The sequence below is a fragment of the Pinus tabuliformis genome, chromosome Q (genome assembly GCF_031772625.1).
Source record: "Pinus tabuliformis cultivar Carrire ecotype Pingquan chromosome Q, CPIR1, whole genome shotgun sequence".
Lineage (NCBI taxonomy): Eukaryota > Viridiplantae > Streptophyta > Pinopsida > Pinales > Pinaceae > Pinus > Pinus tabuliformis.
In genome coordinates, this window is record NC_142296.1 from 1191546946 (window position 1) to 1191572351 (window position 25406).

Sequence of the window (25406 nt, forward strand, 5' to 3'; positions counted from 1 at the left end):
TGACGGCATAACTTCACTTAGCTGATGGCATTCTAAATACGATAAATTCTCTACGCGACGACAACAAGAATTGTAAACGTCCCATGTACATCATCATTGTTGTGGCTGTATTAATAGCAACAGACGGCTGTTATCAACGACAACATACAAACGTGCCATGTACATCAACATTGTTGTGACTGTATTAATAGCAACAGACGGCCGTTATCAACGACAACATACTTTGTCCTGCCATGCGCAGACCATGGAGAAACTTCGTGTTATTCGGACAGTATTTAATTGATAATGAAACATGGGATTTTACACCAATATCATCAGTTCAATCCTGACGTAAAGCCAACCCCTGTTGCCGGAATCCATGAATTGCCAGAAATGAATTGACCGACTGTGAATTGGGCTGCCTCCGTGGCGCTTGTGATAACATGAAATCCGGGCCAACTGACACGTTTTGATGTTCCTGCACCGGCGCCTGTGTTCAAGTACTCGCCGTAGTACAACGTTTGAAGGGCAAAGTTTCCGTCCCATTCCAGCCAACCGGCAGGATCGATCAAATCGTCGAGAGCTGATTGCATGAAAACAGTTCGAGAGTATTGCTTCCACGGCCTTCCGAGGTATGTCTTGATAGACCCTTCAACTGCTTGCAGATCAGAAGCTGCACTTACCTTGCAGTTATGGATGGAAATCCCAGTGTTTTGATTGGGATCGGTTCTTCCTTGAGCTGTAATTGTGTTCTGCTGTTGGCTCATTGGTCTTCTTGCCAGGATATTGCTATTCTGTATTACCACAGCTGCATTGCCGAAGATAAAATCAACGGTCCCATATATATCGACTTCTCGGTAAAATTGGCGAAGGGAGTAAACATATAACGTGTCCTGGTACCCTTTGATACTGCAACGATACACTACCGAGAGGTCTGCGCCTACTCGAAGTGCTACGGCTTGGTGCTTCTGAGCTCCCGCAGTGTTCTGGAACGTCATGTCTTTGGCAATAAATCCATTTCCAGAGACAGCTGTCACGCAAAAACAGTTAGTCGTTTAAGATCACAAGTACAGGAGAAGAAACTTAGTTTGAGAATTGTACATAACGACATCTATAATATAATTAAAATCTTTAGAAAAATTGATAGCAACAACATAGATTTAAATTGTTACCGAAAGTTGCAGAGTTGAACGTAGTTGAACCATCTTGAACATTCTTGTTTCCGGTGACCACGGTTTGATCCATGCCATCGCCAATGAACATCAGATTTGTCATCTTCTTCGATATGTCTACATTCTCGTTATAAATTCCAGCTTTTATGTAGATCACATACCTCTTGCTACTCTGTTGAGGTGCAGCGTTTACTGCTTGGGTGATGGTCTTATAATTCCCTGAACCATCTTGGGAAACCACCACGTTTGCTTGGCTTGCAGGGCTAGATGATTGTAAGAGCCTTCGATCTGCTACAGATAGCCATTCTGGAAATCCATCCTTCTCGATCCGTCCGTAGTGAGAATGGAACACCTCCCGTTTTAGACTCAATAAACGACGATTTTTCAAGCTGTCGCGAGACATGCTCGAAAACTTGTACATGGAAAGGGAGTTGCTCAATAATTCTGACACATTAAGAACTCTGGAAGACAACAGAGGGCTTATGCTACTACTTGTTGTTAAATTGAAATCACGGAAACCATTTAAACAGGTGTCCTGATTCGTCAAGGCTGCGCTGAGCCAAGTGGGGATGTCTTTGCTGATGGAATCGTTGCTCAAGCAAACGTTGAGATGATCCATTGTATCTTGAAAAAGCTGGGCACAATCTAGCCATGCCGCGCTTTCTTTTTCATTCATGATAGTTTTGTTTAAACTAATAGCAAATTCGTGAGCTTGTTGTACCAGTTCCATACTCTCTTTCATTACCTGACTCATCAAATTATCAATTGTTGCCGTCTCATAGGTAGTGTATGTAGCCAATGACGAGACACAGCGTTCAGGAAATCGTGTCTGGCTACAAACAGACCTTACTAAACTAGACAACGTTTTCCCACCATGAGGATCGCCGTAGCTTTCACTCGAGGAAACAGGAGCCCCAACTGCCACAACAATGACATCAAGCAGAAGTAATATTGACATTAGAACAACAAGGACAGATTGGTTTTTCAATTTTTGAGCAGTCTTCTCGTCGACATCAAGTCTAATCTTCATCATCTCTAAGCTAAGGACCTTTCAACCTTGGGCTATGCTGAAATTTAAATGCAAGGTCTCAGAATATCGTTAACTCTGAAGCTATCTAATAAAAAACGCTAAAACAAATAATGGGCATGTTCTGCATGAAGCATCGACCACTCTTATAGCGTGGCTGGTTTGTCGCTACTGATCAGTGGGTCAAAGGAGTTAGGCTTGCCGTTGGAAGAGCACGTGGAATCGTTATCTATAGAATACCGTCGGATTCAAACATAGACGGCTGATGAATCATGAACGTTCTATATAATACGTAATCCATAAGGCAGTACGAAATACAACGGCGCTTGAGTCGGTTAAGAATGGTTTGAACATGTCATGCGTCCTCGACAATTGCTATAATTCTGCCCAAATGTAATGTAAGTCATAGGTCGGTTTCCTCTTACGTAATAACATTTGATTGTCATCACCTTCGACTTGCTTTGCTTCGTTTTATTAAACACGCAATCAGTTCTGTTGTTTCTAGTCAGCTTAATTGTGCTGTGACATCTCTATACCAAAAACTTTTGCGGTCATAACCTTTGAATTTTGTACTCCAAGAACCTTCGTGAAGGAATCTAAAGTGATACGCCGTAGGAAAAAGCTGATTTGATGTATATTACTTTTAAGAAGATTGGAGATATACATGTAGATTTATGTTAAGTAAAAAGATTGTACTTCGCTGCCTAGAGGTTAAGACTTCAACGACGTTAAGCCCAATTAATATTCAGTGTTTTTATGAATATGTTAATATTTATTGTTTTTATGAATTGGTAAGAGTTTGTGTGAGAAGTATAAATTTTATAAAATAAATTAAATATTTTAATATGTTTACCAAATATTTAAAATTTAATAAAATATAGGTTAATCAAAGTGTTATTCTGTTTAGATAGTAATATTAATTTTGAAGTTTAAAGTCGCTCCAGTGTCTTTAGATGATCCGGAATCATTAGTTATACCCGAGTCAGGTGTTGTTGGCTTCAGTTACGAACCATAGGCCCTACCACCTTTTATATGAATAAGTCAAGATCCGAATACTTCATCTGCTGTAGTGGCTAGATCTGCTTCGGAGAAACCCGCAGTCAATTCCAATTTCATGGTTCCTATCCTTGTCAGTGGAGCGGTCCTCTGCCCGTTTTTTCAGGTCACTAGGCATAAGTGGAACAAGTGGACGGGCCTTCTTTTTGAATGATACAACCCAGCAGCAGTAGCAGCTACAGTATCTCTCGTTGACCTATCTAATTATTGTTTTTTTAATTATAAAATATTATTAATTGCGTAAAAATATAAATAACATCATTTGACACTTTCAATAATATTTTAAATTATCCCACATGGATGTGAACGATATTCCATGTACTTGTTCACTAATTTTTATCGATATTCCACTTATTTTATTGATTTTGTTTTATTAATGATAATGACCATAAAAGTACATCGAAGCATATTCAATGCACAACTCAGTTGCCAATTGCGATAGTTTTACAAATCTAGAAAGAGAATATACAAAGATACAGAATATACGGAATGCAATGCGCGGCATCTTGTCTCGCTTTGACAATATTTAACAAGTACTCGCTTTGATTACGTTCATTCTTAACATACGGTCGACACACGCAATTGCGACAATTGAGAAAACTGGACAAACAAGAAATAAGTTGCTCCCCTGAATACCATTGCTCTCCCCCAGCATGACCTCTCACCGCATCAATCGTGATGTAATAGAAGACTACGTGTATCTCGATAGTCATTAAAAGATTCCTTACGTCTGCCGCTATCCCAAAATTGCCAACGACTTTGATTACTGTTGATCCACTCTAAAATCTAACCTCCAACTCCTCTTTTCTTCTTTTGGTTTTTATCAAACTGATTGATGCGCACACTATTTTTTTAAATGCATTTTTCGATATTCGGAAACGTTGTTCGGCATAAAAAGACGATACCAAGTATTACTTTAAAAAATACATTCAAAATAATGAAATGTGTCAAGCCCTTAGTCTTGAATGGAACATCTAGAAATTCCTGACCTCCATATAATTCACGAAGTCGGCCTTCTTCGCGATAAGCATAACAAGATTTTAAAAACGAGTGCCTGTTCAAAAATTTAAAAACGTGTTCAGCTAATGCCTTACATTTCTAAAATGGTACGTTTATAATGATACGATTGTGTTCAGCGCAATCGAAGTTGTTCATTGCAATGTCACAGTTAATGGTGTTAAGTAAAACGACTGTATTTAATGTAACAGTTCATCGATGTTAAGCCAAAGTTAACATTTAGTGTTTTTATGGATTTGTTAATGTAAAGTTAATATTTCGTATTTTTATGAAAATGTTGAGATGAATCGGTAACTTAATTTGTGTGACTATAAATTTTATAAAATAAATTAAATATTTTCACAATTTTATAAAATATTAAAAATTCAACCAAATATATTTTAATTTATTAAAGTGTTTTTGTTTGAATAATTTTAATGTGAAATGTTATTTTATTAATAAATAATTTTGAGGTAAATTTAATTATTAATTTTATTTTTTTTAATAATGTATAATTTCTTTTTTTTTGTAAGCTTGGTAGGACTACGTCTTCAATATATCACTTCATCATCTCCAATATATCACGTGGATTACTGAAGGGAATCCAATATATTTATATAGCTGTTTTTCCAAAATTTATAATAATCTCCATATTTATTTTTTCTAGGGAAAAGAAAACAATGATTTTATTAAGTAAATAAAACTACACTAGTATTTCAGTGTGTATTTTAGTGTGGTGCAATGGCCTTGCTTTCCATGAGGCCAAGAAACTTGGGCAAAGCATTTCACATATTAGCATAGTATGATATTGCATATTACATCTCAAGAGTTATCATAAATATTAGTTATCATAAATATTAAACAAAAGGAAAAATTCTGAAAACATATATTAAAAAAAAAAAAACCAAAATGAAAACGCTCATTATACTATGTAGAAATAATATCCATAATTTTCATATTATTTACTCGACAAAATATTAATATTTTTTATAAACACAATCATTAAATGATTAATTAACATATATTATGTTAATGTAGTTGCTTTTCCAAAAAAATTAATAATCTTGATTGTACCTAAGCATACTTTAGCCCAATATGAAAGAGTTGTCATATTATGTAATCATTTTCACAAAGTTAAATAACATGTTATATTATTTAAAATAAAATTAAAATTGGAAAATTATAACAACTTAATGTCTATAGATATGGTTTTTGGGCTTAAGGTTCTCACAACTTATGGTTTCTCAAATGACATTCTTATGTAATATAAACTCCTTTGTAATTTTCCAATGGGCCATGAATGACAACTAACAAAAATAGTTTCAAGAACAAGAATGGTGATTGAATAAAATGGTGTTATATATATATATATATATATATATATATATATATAGTTAGTTAGTTAGTTTTGACTGAAATAAAATATATATAATATATTTTTGACTTTTATATATATATATATATATATGATAGTTATACTTCAATTTATAATAAATTGTTTTTTAATTTTAAAACATATTTGTTTTTAAAAAATGGACTAACAAGAACCATATGCAATAATGTGCCAAAATGTTTTTTAATTTTAAAACATATTTGTTTTTACAAAATGGACTAACAAGAACCATATCCAATAATGTGCCAAATTATATACGATAAGTTATGTGAATATGTATAAGGAGAGGGTACTATGAGATATTAAGTGCAATAAAAAGTAATTGAATGGTGTTTATAATGATTTTGGAAATTATAGTAATTTGTATTTTATGTTTTTAATTATTAATAATAAATATTAATATTAATGACAATATTAATATATTTTTTTTGAGTATATTTTTTGTTGTTAATTATATATATATAATTATTAACAATGATAATAAATTTAATTATAAATAAAATGTTATTAATTATGTAGAAATTTCAATAAACAACTTTTAAAACTAATTCACTCAAAATATCATTTAAGGAGAGCCACAAGTACATGATCACCTCCACATCAAACCGCATCAACGTCATGCTAGCACCCTCACCCATCGTGCGACACATGTTCATTGCATGTGTCTACCTGTTGCTCATACATGCCCACCGGTTCAGTAGGTTAACAATGTGTCTAGGGTTTTTTATATCATAGTCTTTGTGGGTTGTTTTGTGCATTGTGCATTTCTCTTCTGGTCTTGTTGTTGTCCGTTTGTGTTGCCGGGTAGTTGCACGTCGCTGCTCCAATTTTGTTCACTGCCATAATAATCCTCGAGGATTTGGGTAGTGGTTTATGGAGCAGAATAGATGGTCATGTTGGAGGTTGTTCGATTGTGTTCCTCTGTTTTTTCTTGTTTTTTCGACTAGTTTTTCTTCCCTGTCTGGTCGTAAGGGCTCGGTATTCATTTGCATTCTTCCCTGTGGTGGATTTAGCTCAGATGGGTGTTGGACATTGTTGTTTCACACTCCGAAGGGATTTTTCAGGTTTCGAATTAAATTTATCATCTTTTGGGTTGAATTTCTCATGTTTTCTGGAGGTTTGGGGATATCTAACAATGTTTGATGTTGTCTTGCAAGTTGTTACAGTATGAGCTACACTTTTTGGAGCATCTGGGGTTCTTTATTGATCGGTGGAATCACTACTATACAGACACACCATTATTCATAATCTCTAAATCACTGGCTTGCTCGATATTACTTTGAATGCTCTGTAAAGAGTGTAGGCAGTCACAAACAACCATCGTTTGGACCTATTCTTCCATATGCCTCAACTCCCAGCACCACTACAACCATCCCCTGTGTTCTGTACAAGTCAAAAGCAACATCAATATGCCATGTACCTACAACCATTTCTTATCAGCTTGTGAATTATATGTTAATTGTTTCTTGGTTGCAGTGATCATAATAAGAATGAGAAGTGCTTTATATCCTTTAACTTTTGAACAGTAGAGTGTGTTCTACAATTTTACGTTTTTTTAATTCATTATAGCCACCTAAGAAAACATATATATATTATAAGGGTCATTCAACTAGGAAAACAATGACAGAGAAGAAAACATGATACTCATGTTAATTTCTGAAATGAGTCATGTACCACTGGTGTACTATTCACAAGAGTGTTGGATCATATGCATGTATTCAAATCTTCAAAAGGTAGAGGAATGGTTAATTTGAGTGCTGGATTTGGCGTTAGACGAACAATTTGTCTAACTGGGATATAGCGTTATAGTGCATTGGTATCCATAGCTGGCATTGGTCTTGACTTTCAACAACAATCAATATATAACCTCTCTTATACATTTGTTAGATTCATAGTTAGATACATGAGTCCATTTATAAAGATTGCATCTACTTAGTTCAAACTTCATTTAGTTCTATTTCCTTTGCAATGTTGTTTAAAACTGGATTTGATTGATCTTTAATTTATGTAGACTACATTATACAACCCCTTTATTGATCAGTGGAATCGCTAGTATACAAACACAACACTATTCATAATCTCTAAATCATTGGCTGGCTCGAGATTGTTTTGAATGCTCTATACAGAGTGTATCCAGTCACAAACAACCATCCATTGGACTTATTCTTCCATATGCCTCAACTCCAAGCATCACTACAACAATCCCATATGTTTTGTACAAGTCAAAAACAACATCAATATGCCATGTACCTACAACCATTGCTTATCAGCCTGTGAGATATATGTTGATTGTTTCTTGGTTGCAGTGATCATAATAAGAATGAGAAGTTCTTCATATCCTTTAAATTTTAAATAGTAGAGTCTGTTCTACAATTTTACGTTTTTTTACTTCATTATAGCCACCTAAGAAAACATATATATATATTATATGGGTCATTCAACTGGGAAAACAATGACAAAGAAGAAACCATGATACTCATGTTTATTGCTGAAATGGGTCATGTACCACGGGTGTACTGTTCACAAGAGTACTGGAACATATGCATGTATTCAAATCTTCAAAAGGTAGATGAATGGTTTATTTGAGTGTTGGGTTTGGCATTAGACAAACAATTTGTCTAATTGGGATATAGTGTTATAGTGCATCAGTATCCATAGTTGGAATTGGTCTTGACTTTCCACAAAAATCAATATATAACCTCTCTTATACATTTGTTAGATTTATATTTAGATACATGAGTCCATTTATAACGATTGCATCTACCCAATCTAAACTTAATTTAGTTCTATTTCCTTTGCAATGTTGTTTCAAACTTGATTCGATTTATCTTTACTTTCTCTTATTTTCTCTTGAATTTCCTTTAGTTAGAACAAAGGGATTCTTTTGTTTGCTCCCTCTTTGAGAAAACAGAGGGTTGGTTTCCATTCCACTTCTCAACCACATGCTCCTGGGAAGATCCTTCCTTTGAAAATGAAAATTTTTTATAATGTTGAGAGTCTACGTGGTGGAAAGAGCTATAGTGAAGCTTCCACCTATTATTTAACACTGAATATGTTTGTAATGTTCCTAATTATAGTGTTTTTTTTATCTTTATATGTGAAATATATAACCTCTCTTGAAATAGGAACTATCAATATATAATCTCCCTTGAACTAGGAACAAATCTCTTCCACTGGATATATATAACAGATAGATATTATAGATCTCTTTGTCTCTTGCTGAATCCCCTCATGTTCGATTTCTCGCTGGTTATTAGTATCTTCTATTCGTAACTACTTCTGATTTATGTTCACTTATCTTCCTTCTTTATTATGTTTCCTTTCATCAAGTAATTACCAAATTAAATGATTATCCAGGTCATATTTGTTGTAGTTGGATCTTCACATCGAAATAAAAATACTATTCAGATCATAATTCCAATTCAAATTCAATACAGTTCAAAATCTTGAATTCACTTGATCTAACTTTGATTAAATTATTCAAATAGAGTCAAATATCTACACATCATAACAAACATTATCAAAGCAGGTAAAACTGGATGTAACTGTGTAGAAGAGAATGGCATTTTTATCATTTGCAATCCTCGATCTGATGAACTTGATAATCCTTAATTGCGCATAATTTTAGCTTCTACTATGAAAGCAATCAACATATTACATCCTTACAAAATTCACATTGCGATGTGGTTGCAAAAATTAATTCATGCCACCCCTATGCTTGATGGCCTTCATTTCTAGCATTGCCCAAAATTGTTGAGTCTCCTCCCTCACCCAAGTATCGTGGACTACTCAAGATTGGCTAATTAGGATGTTCTTGAATGTTACCATATCCTTGACTCCAATTTTCTCCCTGTAGCCATGGAGGGACTAAGTAGCCCAATTGTCCACTTGTGTTACTAACCCCAACATTGAGTGAAGGTGTCATTTAAACCTGCACTGGTAGGGGTATATGAGGTGGGCACAACCCCTAGCTGATAGCAGTGGACTTGGATGTTAATCAACTCTTAGTATGATGGTGTGTGCTCTGCAATGTGGTCCAACATGTTGGACATCATCCTATTTTCCTTAAACTGGCTTAGACCATAGACTTCCCTGCTTGTCACCCCTCTTCCTCTTTCCAACACTTATTGAACCTTTCTTTCCTCCCTCTCTTTCCTTGCTAATAGTTTTTTATATTCCTTATCTTCCCTTGCTTTTTTTCTCTCCAACCTTTCCTTTGATCGAGCTTTTGTTGTTGCATTCCTTGCAACTCTCTTGTCCTTGGCCAACTCCTTCTTTCTCTTTTTAGTTTCCTAAATTTCATTTTTTTTTATGTCCAGACTCAAACAATAATTTCATATAATCTTCAGATGTGAGCAATTGTGAACTCCTCCCCAAACGAAGACAATCTACATTCGAGTGCCTTGATGAGATCTTCACTCTCTCTATTGGTAGCTTTAGGAATGCATCAAGTATTCACTGGTTTGTTGTCCCACGCTCCCCAGGATATGACACTTGGCATTCAACCTCTGGAACAACTAGTTGGCCCCCATTGTTGGATTCTTTAGGTACTTCATGCTGAATACGCTCCTCTTCTAGCGAACCAATTTCCACAAAATAATAAACAACTTCGATGTTGAACTCTGATGGTTGTGAAGACATGTCCATGCTTTCCTCATTGGTGGTAGACACATTATGTGTGTTTATATTTATCATGGCCTCTACCAACCATGATGGTGGGCTTCCCTTGGCTAGCATGCTCAATTGCTTGTTGTTTAATCCTATTGCATTATCACTTGAAATCAATTTTGCATTTTCATTCGCTTCATCATCTGCCTCATATGGAATTCACATGCAGAATTCGCAAGTGTTTCAGTGGGTGTGACAACCTCCATGATATTGACAGTTGGTTCATGACTGAACTATGTCTCACTCACATGTTTATCATCATAACCATATAAGTTCCCCTCATAAATGGACATTATACCTTCAGCAGAAGCAACATCTTCTTGGGCATCAACATGGTCTTGTAAGTTCTCTACTTCTTGACCTTCCACATAAAATGCTTGGCTACAACCAATATCATGCATAATATCATCAACATTATGTGTCCATATACTAGTCCTCCTAAATCCAACCTTGATATTAGAAGGTGTGAGAGACCTTTTAAATGCTTTACTTGCAAGCTCAACTAGCTCAAACCTCTTTACTTCCACCCCTGGATTCTTTTCCATCCACGAAGCTTGCTTGACCTTGAAATAATTCTTGAAAGGCCCAAACATGGTGACATCAAGGGGTTGCAATATGTGAGTTGTATGGGCCAGCAATGTTAATAGGTCAATGCCAAAATTGTTGGCCTCCTTAATTGTCTACACAATCGTGTGGCTTCCATGGCCATCTAAAATCAGTAGGTGTTTGTTTTCAGTCGAGACACCACCTGATACAGATGTAACAAAGTGACAAAGTCAATTTAGGAATTGTTCCTTTGTCATCCATGCATGGGGATGTGCAGTCATGCATGCACCTGGTTCACAGTTCTGTATATATCTTTTTAGTTGTGTTTTAACTTTGAATAGATAAAATTTTGATATTGAAAACCCACTTGCATTGACACAAGAAAGAATAGTGGTCCACTCCTTGCTCTCAACAAAAATCTTAGGCACATTTCTGCTCCCTCTCTTGGAAATTACCGGCATACCACAATTCCTTCCTTCCTATAAGCATGTTTCATCACAATTCCATATATGGTCTGGGGCATATGAGTGTTGCTCATATGCAGCAGAAAGAGTTTTATAGAACTTGGACATAATTGCAGGGCATAGATTTAAAGCCATGTCTCTATCAAGGTCCTCAATTGTACGCAGTAGAAGGTTTGGATGCCTTTTTTTAAATCCACTCCACCATGATTTACGAGGAAACCCATCTTTGAAGGGGTTTGGCCTCCCCTGACATATTTGAGCTACTGTGGATTTAAGTTGTATAAGATCTAACACATGTCCAAATTGGGCCATCTCCTTACACTTCTCAACCACCTCAGACTCCTCCTCTTCAGTCATAAGTGTAACATGCCCTCTACTCTTTCTATTAGTCAACCTATTTATCCAATAATGTATGTTAGAGGCATCAATACCATGTTTTTTTGTAGAGGCACGAATTGAATGTCCCTTAAACTCGATGTCATCAATTGTAGCAAGCATGTCTTCCTTTGTCCCACCTTTGATGGCATTGATTTTCTTTGTTGGAATTGCACCTTTCACAGTGGTTGAAGGCGACTCCATGGTTGATGGCGGGATAGCATGACCTGCCACCACAGTGTCCTTTTCAACGGCATTACTAGGGGAACTGGGAGAATTCACATCACCCACCTATCCTCATCTGATGAACTAGATCACACTTGGGCCCCCCTTGCCCCTCGCCTCCTCCTGTTCCTTGTACAATCTGCAATAGAAACTCTTGGCATGGCTGCAACAATCTGCAGAGTTACCATGAAATTCTGATTTTAAACAATTTTATTAGAAAACAAATCAATTCATTGGCCTTTGCAATCAATGAGAAACAACAATCAGTGCTTTATCTATATATTGTAACTTAATACATCTCGGATCTGAAACTCATCATTGGAAGGGCTTTAACTTCTTTATTGATTCTTAGATGATTTTTATGAGTTATTAGGAAGATATATTCCTTGTTAATTTTGTAACAGGTTTGACATAACACAGTTTCTTCAACCCAACTATTTTTCTGTGTCCTCAAATGATTGTTCTTGGCATTCATTTTTTTCCTAGTTGGTAAAAATATGGGTTTAGCCAGGAAGAGCTATTCCTTTTTCTTTTTGTAACAACTTTGACCTAACATAGTTTCTTCAACCCAAATAGGTTTTTGTGTCCTCCAATAATTGTTCTTGGCATTAATTTTATTCCTAATTGGTAAAAATATGAGTTATCAAGAAGAGATATTCTTTTTTATTTTTGTAACAACTTTGGCATAACACAATTTCTTCAACCCAACTAACTTTTTGTGTCCTCAAATCATTGTTCTTGGCACTCATTTTTTTCTTGCCATTCATTATGTTCCTAGTAAGGGTTAGCATGTTCTCATGTAAGGGTTCTTAGTTGTAGTCTCTTTATGTAGTTATTCTCTTTCAAATTCTAAAACTCTAAGGCAGAGTCGTTCATGTACTAGTGTCTCTCCCTTGTGTTGTTATTCCCTTTCAAATTCTTAGTTCTTGTTATTTTTGTTCTTTCAAGTCAAAGCCCAAGTCAAATACAGGTAAGATGTTTTTTTCCTTCTTGTTCTTGTTCCTACTCTATCCTAATTATTATAACTAAACTATCACAACTATTACAGTTTGATTTTTCCACACCTAATGGTGCACTAAATGCCTTCAATGTTGGCCCCACTCTGGTGCAATTCAACCTCAAATAATATTTGGTTTGGTTCTAGTACGCCTTATCCGTGGTTCTTAGAATCTATTGGCTCAATAGCTGTTAGATGTGTTGCGATGTTTGATTTGCTTGATACTTATCTTGACTTCAGATTCACCTCAAACACATTTTTCTTTTTGACTTTCTTCACTCATTATTATATTGTTGAAGGTGTGGAAAATCTATTGCAGGTTAACCCAATAATGTAATATAAATCGAGGCAGAATACTATAACCTACTTCTACTATCAAATTGTGGAAGCTTAAAGATCAAGCTAAACAATATAACTAGAAGAAGAAGAACCAATCACACAATACACATGAAAATACTTTGGGGAAAGCCTCAGCTAAAAACCCCACACTATTCTATTATCATACAAGGTGGAAATACATAGGAATTATACAAAGCCTTAGCTCTCACAGCTGGCCAGCTCTCAGTGCAATCCTCACAAATGCTCACAGGTAATCTTGGCTTCTCTCTAGCCTTCCTCTCTGCCCTCCAAGCTCCTATTTCCTTGCGCTGTTCCTTTGGGATGATTCTCCTGTTACCAAGTGTAAAACTCTCTCACACACTGTCAGAACTGCACAATCCTCAAGGAATGATGACTTGACTGCATGCATAAGTTTTCTTTATAAGAAAACACATGCAACTGATAGTACATTGTCCTTGACTTTAATCTCAACTGGGTATTTCTCAGAATAGACATGCATGAGTTTCTAATGAGGGTCTTAAGTTAACTGGAGTACACTAGTTGAGTGCATGCATGCATCAACTGACTGTTAACTCATTATTAGTTCCTCAAACATGTTGGAACTAATTTAACTGGACTTAACTTAGTAAATTGATTTAACTAATTACAACTCAAATATAACTCAATCTTATCTCCTTAATTTAAGAGATAACTCTTGCATGACTTCAGAAAGACTTCTAACTTGAAGTTCTCCAACTAATTAATTTAAAATGAATTAGTTAATTATTTCCAAGTAGTTGTTAAGACTAAATTTGATTTTAATTCACAATTTAATTCAAGGAAAAATTAAATTAGAATATTCTTGATGCCACATTTCAACACTCCTTCTCAATAAGAAAAGGATTATCTGCCACCCTGATCATGTCTCTATGGAACTCGAATTTACACTTTGACAATGCCTTTGTCAAAATGTCAACAACATGATCCTCTATCGAAATATCCTGTAGCAACATGATCCTCTTCGCTACACAGTCTCTGAGATGATGATACCGGATGTCAATGTGCTTGGACCTATCATGAAATACTAGATTCTCAGAGAGTTTGATACAACTATGATTATCACAATAGATCACAGTTGGATACATCCTCTGATCAAACAAACCAACTAGGATTTTCCGCATCCATATGGCCTCACATGCTGCCTGACTTGAAACCATGTATTTTGCCTTTGTTGAGCTGAGGGCAACCGACCTCTGTTTCCTACTGTACCAAGAAAATGCCGCTGACCCAAGGTTGAAAATCCCTCTTCATGTGCTCTTCCGATCTGATGGACTCCCTGCTCAATCTGCATTAGTGAAGCCTTGTAGTTTCACTCCCTCTGTCTGTATGTACCATAATCCATACTAAGATGTGTCTCTGAGGTATGTCAATACATGTTTGTCACCTTCCAAAACATCTTGGTAGGCTGAACCATCACATGACTCAGCTGGTTCACCACATAACATAAATCTAGTCGTGTGTTCACTAAGTACATCAGTGAACCCACAAGCTACCTTCAAACAATAACTTCCACTACCTCTCCTAAAGTAGCATCCTCCTTCCTCCAGTTACCTGCTAGAGGAGTCTACATGGGCTTGCACTTCTCCATGTGGAATCTCCTGAGTATCTCATTGGCATACTTTCCCTGAGACACAAACAACTCCCCATCCTTCTGCCACAATTCCATTTCAGGGAAGTAACGCATGAGACCCATGTCTTTCATCTCGAATTCTCTTGCAAGGTCCTCCTTGTAAGACATGATCAACTGATCATCACCAGTCAATATGAGATCATCAAAATAAAGTACAATCATCAACAGCTTACCTTTCACCATGATGTGGTATAGGTTCACATCCGCTTCACTCTTTGTGAAGCCCAACCCGGTGAAGTAGTTGTCTATCCTGGTGTACCAAGCACGAGGTGCTTGCTTTAGCCCATACAACTCTCTCTTGAGTCGAGACACATGCGACTCATGATTGAAGATCTCAAAACCTTCCAGCTGCTCTATGCACACATCTTCCTCAATCTGGCCATTGAGGAATGCAGTCTTCACATCCATCTGGTGGATGTTCCAACCCATCTTTGCTGATAGTGCCAACATAGATCTAACAGATGAGTACTTTGCAATAGGAGCAAAAGTCTCATCATAGTCAATCCCCTCGACCTGTAAAAAGCCACGGGAAACAAAACTTACCTTATGCTTCTCCACACTACCATCAAAAGCTTGATTTACCTTGTAAAGCCAATGGGAAATCATAACTGACTTGTTGTCCGGTCTCAGAACCACATCACAAACACTGTTACGAACTATGGAGTCATACTCCTCCACCATAGCATCAACCCAAATCAGCTGCTGCACTGCTTCCTCAAAGGAAGATGGCTCAGTCTCAACACATTCCCCAGTAGGGGCCATGTATCCAGTGTACCTCTCAGGTGACCTCCTCTGTTTGCGTTGAGAATATGGTGCTCCCACATTCTCTCTCGCATCCTTCAACAATATGTCAGCTTCTCCTATGTGCTTCCGTCCATCTCTGGATGTCTCCACTCCTAGAACCTCTGCATGTGGCTGCTCTGCATCAGTTTGAGGCTTCTCCTCCTTAGGAACCAATAGTTCCTCCACGACCTGTAGTTCGAGCTCCCTCTCAACGGAAACTCGCATGATCTTCTGCTCATCAAAATTGAGATCTCTGCGAACCACTGTCCTCCGACTGGTAGGCAAGTACACCCAATAGTTGTGAGGTGTATCAGTGTACCCCACAAATATCCCCAACTCTGCTGTTGGCTCAAGCTTCTTCCATGCATCCTTTGTCACATGGAAATATATCGATGAGCCAAAGATCCTGAAGTGACCCACATCTGGTCTCTTACAGGAGAAAGCTTCCTCTAGTATCTTCATCCCAAGTATGCGATGCGGCCTTCTATTCTACAAATAGACCATTGTGTTGCATGCCTCAGCCCACAAGTGAAGTGGTAGGCCTTAGTGATGCAGCATTGCCCATGCTGCCCCTACAATAGTTTTGTTCTTCCTCTCAACCACCTCATTCTGTTGTGGGTTATCAAGTGCTGTCAACTCTCGTTTAATTCCTTCAGTTGCACAGAAGTAATTAAACTCTTGAGAGACATATTCTCCATGGTTGTCGCTTCTGAAGTCCTTGATCTTCTTCCCTGACTCTTTCTCAACCAAAGCTGTGAACTCACAAAACTTTGTGAAAGTTTGGTCCTTCTTCTACATTAAATAAATCCAGTATTTACGAGAATAGTCATTAATGAAAATCACATAATACCTTTACTTCGCTATGTATACCGTCAAGAATGGTCCACACACATCAGTGTGAACTCACTCTAAGATAGCCTTTGCTCGACTATCTTGATCATGAAAGGAAGACTTGGTGTACTTTCCCAAGGTACAACCTTTGCATGTGTCAACTTGCTCAAGTTTACCTTTGGGAAGTCTTGTAGATATCTACTGCATTATCTTCAAAGCTCCAAGATGCAAATGGCCAAACCACCTGTGCCACAACTTGCCAATGTCTTGGATTTGCACCAATTCTGCTTTCATACTCAATGTTGCACAATCATCAACCTCTAGTTTATAGAGATTCTTCACCTGAATCCCTATCCTCTTGGTCTGACCCATGGCTATGTGTCTTAGGACCACCTTTCCTTTACTGAAGACAACATCGTTGCCTTTGTCCTCAAGCATCGCGATCGATACCAAGTTCTTCTTTAGTCCAGGCACATACATCACATCTGTCAAGATGAGAGGAGCTCCATGCTCCCTCTAAAAAGCAATCGTGCCCATTCGTGAAACACTATACCTTTCGTCATCACCCATCTCTATGCGCATATTTATGTATTTCTCCTCCAAGGCACTGAATAACTTTTTATCACCAGTCATGTGGACTGAGGCTCCATTGTCAAGATACCAGACACAACCCATCACTGATGACGCCATGCATGCAATGAGGGTAAAGTCCATTTCGAAATGAGAGGCTAATGCCACACCTTCTAATCCTTCCGAGGATCCCTTCTTATACTTCTTCGATGGGCAATTAGTCGCATAATGTCCCATCTCGTGACAATTAAAGCATCTCACTTTAGACATGTCACCCTTCTTCCCTCCATGAGAAGAATTTGATTTGAAATGGGAAGCCTTCCCCTTCCCTTTCCTTGCTTTACTTACCAAGGCCAAATTTTCTTTATCATCATCCTTGGATGAAGAACCATCTCGCGTGCTCCTCCTGATCTCCATCTGCATAAGATCTGACCATAGTCGTTCCCAATCCGATAGTTTCTCCCTTCCATTCACAGAGTCCTGGTAGCTATTCCAACTCTTTGAAAGGCCAAGGAGAGCGACACTCACCATATCATCATCGGTAATATTTATTCCCACATTGCCAAGCTCATCTCTACAGGTGGTGAGCTTGTTCAGATATGTGGAAATAATATCGCCCTTCTCCATCTTAATTCTTCGAAGCTTATCCCTGAGCACCAATTTCCTTTGGTCACTACTGTTCTGGTAGAGGTCCTTCAATGTCTTCCACATTGAAAATGGAGTATCCTTCCCATGGAGACTGGAGACAATATGGTCTCAAACTCCCTAAAAGATGATCTGTCTCACCTTCGCCACACACTTCTTCCACTCAGCCAACTCTTGTGCATTAGTTGAGGATGGCTTTGGGATTTCTTGATTAATGAATTCCTTCAAGCCATTGTCTTCTAATACAACCTCCATTCTATCTTTCCATGCTATGTAATTCGAGCTACCTTCCGAGGCATACTCGAGTCTCAAGGCATAGGATGCCATCGGCTAACCTTGAAGTATGATATGAATTCGATTTGAACCTGCAACCCCAAACTTCAAACTTCAAATTCTCTTCTCAGTATATTGGCCAACCTTGAATTATGATATGAATTTGATTTGCACCTGCAACCCCGAACTTCAAACTTCAAATTCTCTTCTCAGTATATTGTTTACAACTTCAATACCATGTAGAATAATTTCTACAAATCCAGCTCTGATACCATGTAGAAAATCTATTGCAGGTTAACCCGATAATGCAATATAAATCAAAGCAAAATATTATAACCTACTTCTACTATCAATTTGCGGACGCTTAAAGATTGAGCTTAACAATATAACAAGAAGAAGAAGAATCAATCACACAATACACATGAAGATACTTTAGGGAAAGCCTCAGCTAAGAAACCCACACTATTATATTAACATACAAGGTGGAAATGCATAGGAATTATATAAAGCCGTAGCTCTCACAGCTAGCCAGCTCTCAGTACAATCCTCACAGATGCTCACAGGAAATCTTGGCTTCTCTCCAACTTTCCTCTCTGCCCTCCAAGCTCCTATTTCATTGCGTTGTTCCTCTGGGATGATTCTCATGTTACCAAGTGTAACACTCTCTCAGACACTATCAAAACTACACAATCCTCAAGGAAAGATGCCTTGATTGCATGCATGAGTTTCCTTTATAAGAAAACACATGCAACTGATAGTACACTATCCTTGAATTTAATCTCAACCGAGTCTTTCTCAGAATAGACATGTATGAGTTTCAAATGAGGAAATCTTCAATTAAGTGGAGTACACTAGTTGAGTGCATGCATGCATCAACTGACTGTTAACTCATTATTAGTTCCTCAAACAGTTTGAAACTAATTTAATTGGACTTTACTCAGTAAACTGAGTTAACTAATTACAACTTAAATATAACTCAATCTTATCTCCTTAATTTAAGGGATAACTCTTGCATGACTTCAGAAAGACTTCTAACCTGAGTTTCTACAACTAATTAATTCAAAATGAATTAATTAATTATTTCCAAATAGATGTTAAGACTAAATCTTGAATGGAACGTCTAGAAATTCCAAGCCCTTAATCTTGAATGGAACATCTAGAAATTCTAAGCCCAAAAAAAGAACATATTGATGTTGTTCGGCATAAAAAGAGATATAAAGCCCCTAATATTGAATGGAACATCTAGAAATTCCTCACCTGGATATAATTCACGAAGTCAACGTTCCTTCGCGATAATCATAAAAAGATTTTAAAAATGGTCTCCTGTTCAAATTATTAAAAACGCGTTCAGAATCCATGTGCATTTTTAAAATGATGCATTTGTAATGATAAGATTGTGTTCAATGCAATGGAAATTGCCTATTGTAAGATTTGTAATGATAAGATTGTGTTCAATGCAATGTGAATGCGAGTGTTGTAAACAATGTAAATCATGAATTATATAAATTGCTTTAACTAAACCTATTTATTTGAACATAAATTACCTTAATTTGCTTTCGCTCTCGTCATATGAACGTGTATAAATAATGTTTTGGTTAAATTGTCATCAGAAAGGAACTCAGCGGTTTTACTCGGCTCCTATCATCATATCTCAATCTGCAATCAAACAAAAATTGTTTCACTGTGATGGAAACAACATGAACAAACATTACTTTGAGCTATAATGTTAATGTTTCGTCCCGAGACCATCTTGTTTGGACTTCGTCTAGTGTGAGCATTTTCCTCTCGTCTTTTGCTACTGTTCTCCGGTTTCATTTTCTCTTTGTCTCGTTTTATCATACTTTTAAATACCAATAAAAATTATATAAAATCGAATAGAAGTTAAATGCATTTGGGTTATGTTAAATAAGCCTTTTGAGTTATCAAAATATATACTTTCTAATTGTAAATTTTTTCCGGTTCAATTTGTTATTTTATTTAATGAGTAGGACATTGTAAATTGACACTTTCTTTCTTCTACCCACTCAAAAAGAAGAGTGTTCATTGCAGTTCATAATTTAATTGTTTCATTTTACTCGCATATTTGTTAGCCTTTTAATGGTGTTAAATCATCATATTTGTTTCCTTTATGGTATTGTTAAACCCTCAAATTAGTTATATTACTTGTTCATATACATTTTGAGGAATGCTTAAATCCAATATGGCTTATATTTCTTTTATCTGTACCAAATTACTCTTCATTTCAAATGGTTAATTGCTCAAGGCTTTTACTCTTCATTTCAAATGGTTAATTGCTCAAGGCTTATATGGTTGAGCATCTATGATTTTTACAAATTATATATAAATAAATAAATAAAGTAGTTAGTTATTTCATTAAATTTTTTAATTATTTTGTTTTATTAGTTTTAATACATTAATTGAAATACGACTAAGAAATTAATAAGAATAATATAATCTATTATTTATAACAATAATGAAAAATTGATAAGTAAAATCAGTATTAAAAAAAAATATTCATTATAAAGAGAATAATAATTATAAATATAGATAGAAAAATATAAGTAATTTAATGTAATATGATAATAAAACTATACTAAGCAATGATCAACCCACCACCGGATCTTGAAAACCCTGTATCAGAGACGCTTGAAGGTACACAGATTATTCTCTTTATCAGATCTATGGCAGGGAACAGAGTATGCATTAAGATAGGGAGCTGGGAGGAAACAAAAATCCTCAAACAGAGGATACAAGAAAGGATGGGTATTCCACCTTGCAAAGAACTCCTGATCCACACAGGAAAAGTATTGCGAGAGGAATACAAGCTAAAGGAATACGACATAGGCTGCGACCCAACTATCTTCCTCAACACAAGACTTCGTGGAGGATGCTCTGGTACAAGATCCAAAGGACCTGTTTCTTTCAAAGATGCAATAAAAGGGAAGATGGGGACTCAAATACTATCAGAACAGCAAGCCACAACTCCTGGAGCCTACATCGTCAAGCAAACAACTCAGAACCTTGCTTTAACTATCATTATACCTAAGGTAAATGAGATACATGATGATTATTTATCTAAAGCAGTGATATGCAAATTTAGTGGGTTTTGACCCAAATTGGAAGCCCTGACCCAATGGATTTACTCCATATGGACATAAAACTGTGATATACACCTATGCTCAAAAGGATTTTTCATTGTCAAATTCTATACAGTCAATGGCAAGGAATATGCATTAAATGAAGGACTATGGCTCTGGGATAATGCCGGGATTTTCTTCACATCGTGATTTCCGAAATTTGATGCAAATACCATAGTGGTTTCCAAAATCCCTGTGTGGGTAAAATTGTATAACCTACCTATGCATTTTTGGCACATCAAAGTATTAGCCTACATTGGCAATGCCCTTGGGAAATTCTTAAAAGTAGATAGGGAGCGTCTTATCAAGGACATCTACACCTTCGCCAGAATCTGTGTGGAGGTTGATCTCAGTCAAGGTTTACCAGACCACATCCTCTTACAACACAAGGAAAAGCAATGGTCCAAGCCTCTTGATTATGAAAACACGGCCTTCAGATGTCGCAGTTGTCATCAAACTGGTCATCTACAAAGTGCTTGCCCACAAAACAAAAAAGACAGGAAAAGAAGACAACCACCAAAGTCGAAAGGATGGAAATTTTCAACCACTCCAACATATGATATAGAAGAGGAAGAATACACAGAAACTACCACAAACACCACATCCCATGAAGCAGAAAAACCTAGAAATATCTCAGTCTTCAATGCACAAAGCACCCAATACAACCAACAAAATGATGGGAACCATAACTGCTCCGTATTAGTTCCAAGGACATCCTTTCCACAACACCAAAGTGAGCAGACCATTCCAGGGAAAGAAATCTGTGGCAGCAAGCGAACACACTTAACAGAAAGCTTAGATTCTGACAAAGAAACCCCAGCTACTACCAAAGAGGCTCAAATGTCTATTGTAACATCCAGTCGCAACACTAGTGGTTAGCAGAAAGTAGATAGTTTTTAATTTATTGTTTTTAGACCCTGTGTATCAGGACAAGCTTATAAAGAATATGCTATTTTAGCATCTACAAAATGTAATTTTTTTCATTATGAATAAAATTACGATTTTTCCCGGGGACAAAAAGATAATAAAACTAGTTTAAAATAATATTAATGCAGTGATATAAATTAAATGGATGGTAATGCCTATAGGAATCAATTAATGTTAAACATCACACTTACTTTATGATATATTTCACATTGTCATGGTTAAATAAAATCATAAAAATTACACAAATCATAATGTTGTTTTAAATTATTATTCTTATTATTAAATATAAAAAGAATTATTATCAATGGAGGTGTTAATTGGAGTGTAATGGGGTTGGGATTGTGCTAATTGGAGTGTAATGGGGTTGGGGGTCATGCTTTCCACCTTGAGGGGCTAGAGGCATTAAATGGAGGGGGTGGTGTGGCCACAACCATGTAACCACAAGCATGAGATTAAAGGTTTATTCACCACCATCGACTATAGCGTACAAAGGAAAAAGGAGGGTTGGCGAGTCCAGGGGCTCAACATAGCTAAGGGAAATAGCTCAGGCCTCAGAACAGGTTGCCTAGTCTAATTCTCAGGAGAATAATGAGGAGGCTATAAGTTGTTGGCTTCAAGCGACTCCAAGTTCTCTAATTGTATGAATAGTTTACTATATCATATAATTGGTAACCTTTCTTAAATTTAAATTTATCAATTAATCTTCAATGCGTCACATGCAATCTCAATCAACACTTCAGAAGCCTATAAATACAATCCTCATCTCAATAGCTAACAATGGGGATTTTGCATATTAGAGCTATCACCCTATGAATTTGTAACCAAGTAGTTTTAAGTTATTTTCAAGCATATTGAGCCACCATATACTTATTTTTTTAGAAATTCAAAATGGAGAAGAGTTAGGTCAATTCTATTGGGAAGGTATTATATTGCTTAAATTTGACTTTCTCAGTCATTCACTTCGAGCTTCATTGTTGATTCAAGTAATCAAATTATGTTTGATTTATATTTTGATTTAATTCATATTTATTAATTTTTATTCCCTAATCACATTCTCACAAAATTGTAAGGGTTTTTCATGATTTTTTTGGTGTGGGTATGATGCAATGCATACATAACCCAATTTGATGCATGTGTTGAATTTTATTTTGCATTTGTTCTGCCATTAATTTTTTTGATCTTGTACTTAGTTTTTTATTTTTATCACTTAATTTGTAGGATTTAAGATTTTTGGTTGCATATTTGATTAAGATATTTTATTTTCTAACCCTCTAGTTGTAATACACTTGTTGTAATTGCTTCACAAACTTTATTATTTTATATTTACTTGTAAGTATTAAAGTGAAAATGTTGTTTGTAGTTCTAAGACTAAGTTTAATTGACTTATGTAAATAAATTTTAAAATATTAAATAATATTTATTTTCTCTTTGAAATAATATGGATTAGAGCAGGTGAGTATTTTGAGCTCCTTTGTTGTCCAAAAACTCTTAAGTGGTTAAAAGTTATGGATAGAAAAGAATAAAGTGAAAGAAGTCACAGTTGTAACCTTCATAAATTTTCCAAGATTGCAAGGAGAATGACTGCGACCAAGAAACAACATAACTAGAGAGAGTTGTTATGTTGGGTAGGGAAATAAGGATATGTATCACTAGAGAGGGATGTTATGCTAAGGATAAGCTTTTCTGAAGTGAAATGCATGCTTAAGAAGGAAGAAAGAAAATAATTTATCGTATTTTGAAAAAAATCTTGGGTAAAGAAGAACTTCGGAAACTTTTAAAAGTAGGACGCTACTAAAATTTTGTGGGGAAGGAAAATAGTAAATACCCCTAAGTGAAAATAATTGGGGATGGTTGAAAGAACATGGAAAGAGGAAGAATTTTTAGCTTTGGGGGAGTTTCTAGGAGTCCAACGCGTTGGTTAGGTGGAACATTCTAGTTCCTACAATTTTATATCCAAAGGTTGAGATAGGTAATTGAGTATTGTACTATGTTTCAAATGATATGTTTTACTAAATACCTTAGTTCATAAATGTTACGGTATGGTTGTTTATCATTAAAAAGAGTACCTCTACCTCTAGAAATAGGTATTTTGAGATATCCAAGACATGATGTGGTTTCTGATAATTAATTAAATAGTAATACATGTTATAACTAGTGGATTTTGTCCCATGATTAATTGCATAATAGAAAGACAAAGAAGTGAATAGTCTATGGAATAAGAGAAAGGATATTGATGCATATGTTTTGGGACATAAGATGGATTTTCTTAAATTTGAAATTGTTATCAATAAAATCTAAAGTTCTATCGATTATGGTTACTTCTTGTTGATGTAGGATGTTGTATATATTGATGGAATGTGGTTTCTAAGTATTATATGAAATTTAAGTTAATGAATATCCTATGTTATATTTAATTTCTTGCAGGATATATTTAATTATTATAGTTGCTTCTAGTATATCATTAAATTATTGATATGCATAGATGTCTTATGGTGGGTATCTATCTAGATTTGACAAAAAGGGAGGTAGAAAATAACTTGCAATTAAGAAATTCAACAACTGGATAATTAGAGAACTTGTAAGGTTAAACAAGTGTTAAGTATGACAAATAAATTTATATATATAAGATTGATAAATCATGCTAGAATATCCATGAACAAAAAGGGCATAGTCTCTAGGAAAATGGACAACATAAATAAATAAATATAAATTATTACTAAAATTCCAATGCCTACTTCATATATAAGAATTTAAGGGGAAAATCCAAATGATAAAAATTACAATGAATTTAATTAAGAAACAAAATGAATAGTTTGTACAAACTTGTAGATAAAATATTAGTAGTATTGTTGGGGCAGGGTGCCCTAGGGTCAATTTTGGGGCAAAAGCCCAAGTTTTGGGGCAAAAAGCCCAAGTTTTATTGTAAAAAATGTAAAGTCTCCACAAGTTGTGGTTGCAGAGCGTGTAGATAGTAAAGTGTCATAAACGGTTTTTCCCTTCTTTTATGTAAGTTGTGTCGGCTTGCATAGACATACCCATGGTCCGCAGATCATGGGATTGTATAAGTAGGAGAGTGTTAGAGAGTCTAAGATAAGAAGATACTAAAGAAGATGAATCAAATGGGTGAGTAAAAGAAAGAGCGAAGAAGTCTTAGAGTAGAAGAGAGGCTTTGCAGCTGTGTGTGTAGAGGCCTAGAGTAGAGTCTGCAGCTGAGTGCGCAGGGAAGTCTTGACTCTATAAGAAGAACTAAAGTATTAATAAAGAGATTATTCCAACAATTCTTGTGTTTTGGCTATGTATTTCTGTTATGAATGAATGCACTATTATGTTATGA

The 25406-nt window shown here is 35.9% G+C and overlaps 1 protein-coding gene across 1 annotated transcript; it reads right to left on the reverse strand.

Moving 5' to 3' along the window:
- Window positions 1-260: 260 nt before the first annotated feature.
- On the reverse strand, window positions 261-2311 carry LOC149223995 (pectinesterase-like). The gene is made up of 2 exons (XM_089385983.1): window positions 1152-2311; window positions 261-1009 (listed from the first exon to the last, which is right to left on the reverse strand). Exons 1-2 carry the CDS (start codon window positions 2182-2184, stop codon window positions 315-317), a joined length of 1728 nt encoding a protein of 575 aa, XP_089242109.1. The 5' UTR covers window positions 2185-2311; the 3' UTR covers window positions 261-314.
- Window positions 2312-25406: the final 23095 nt, after the last annotated feature.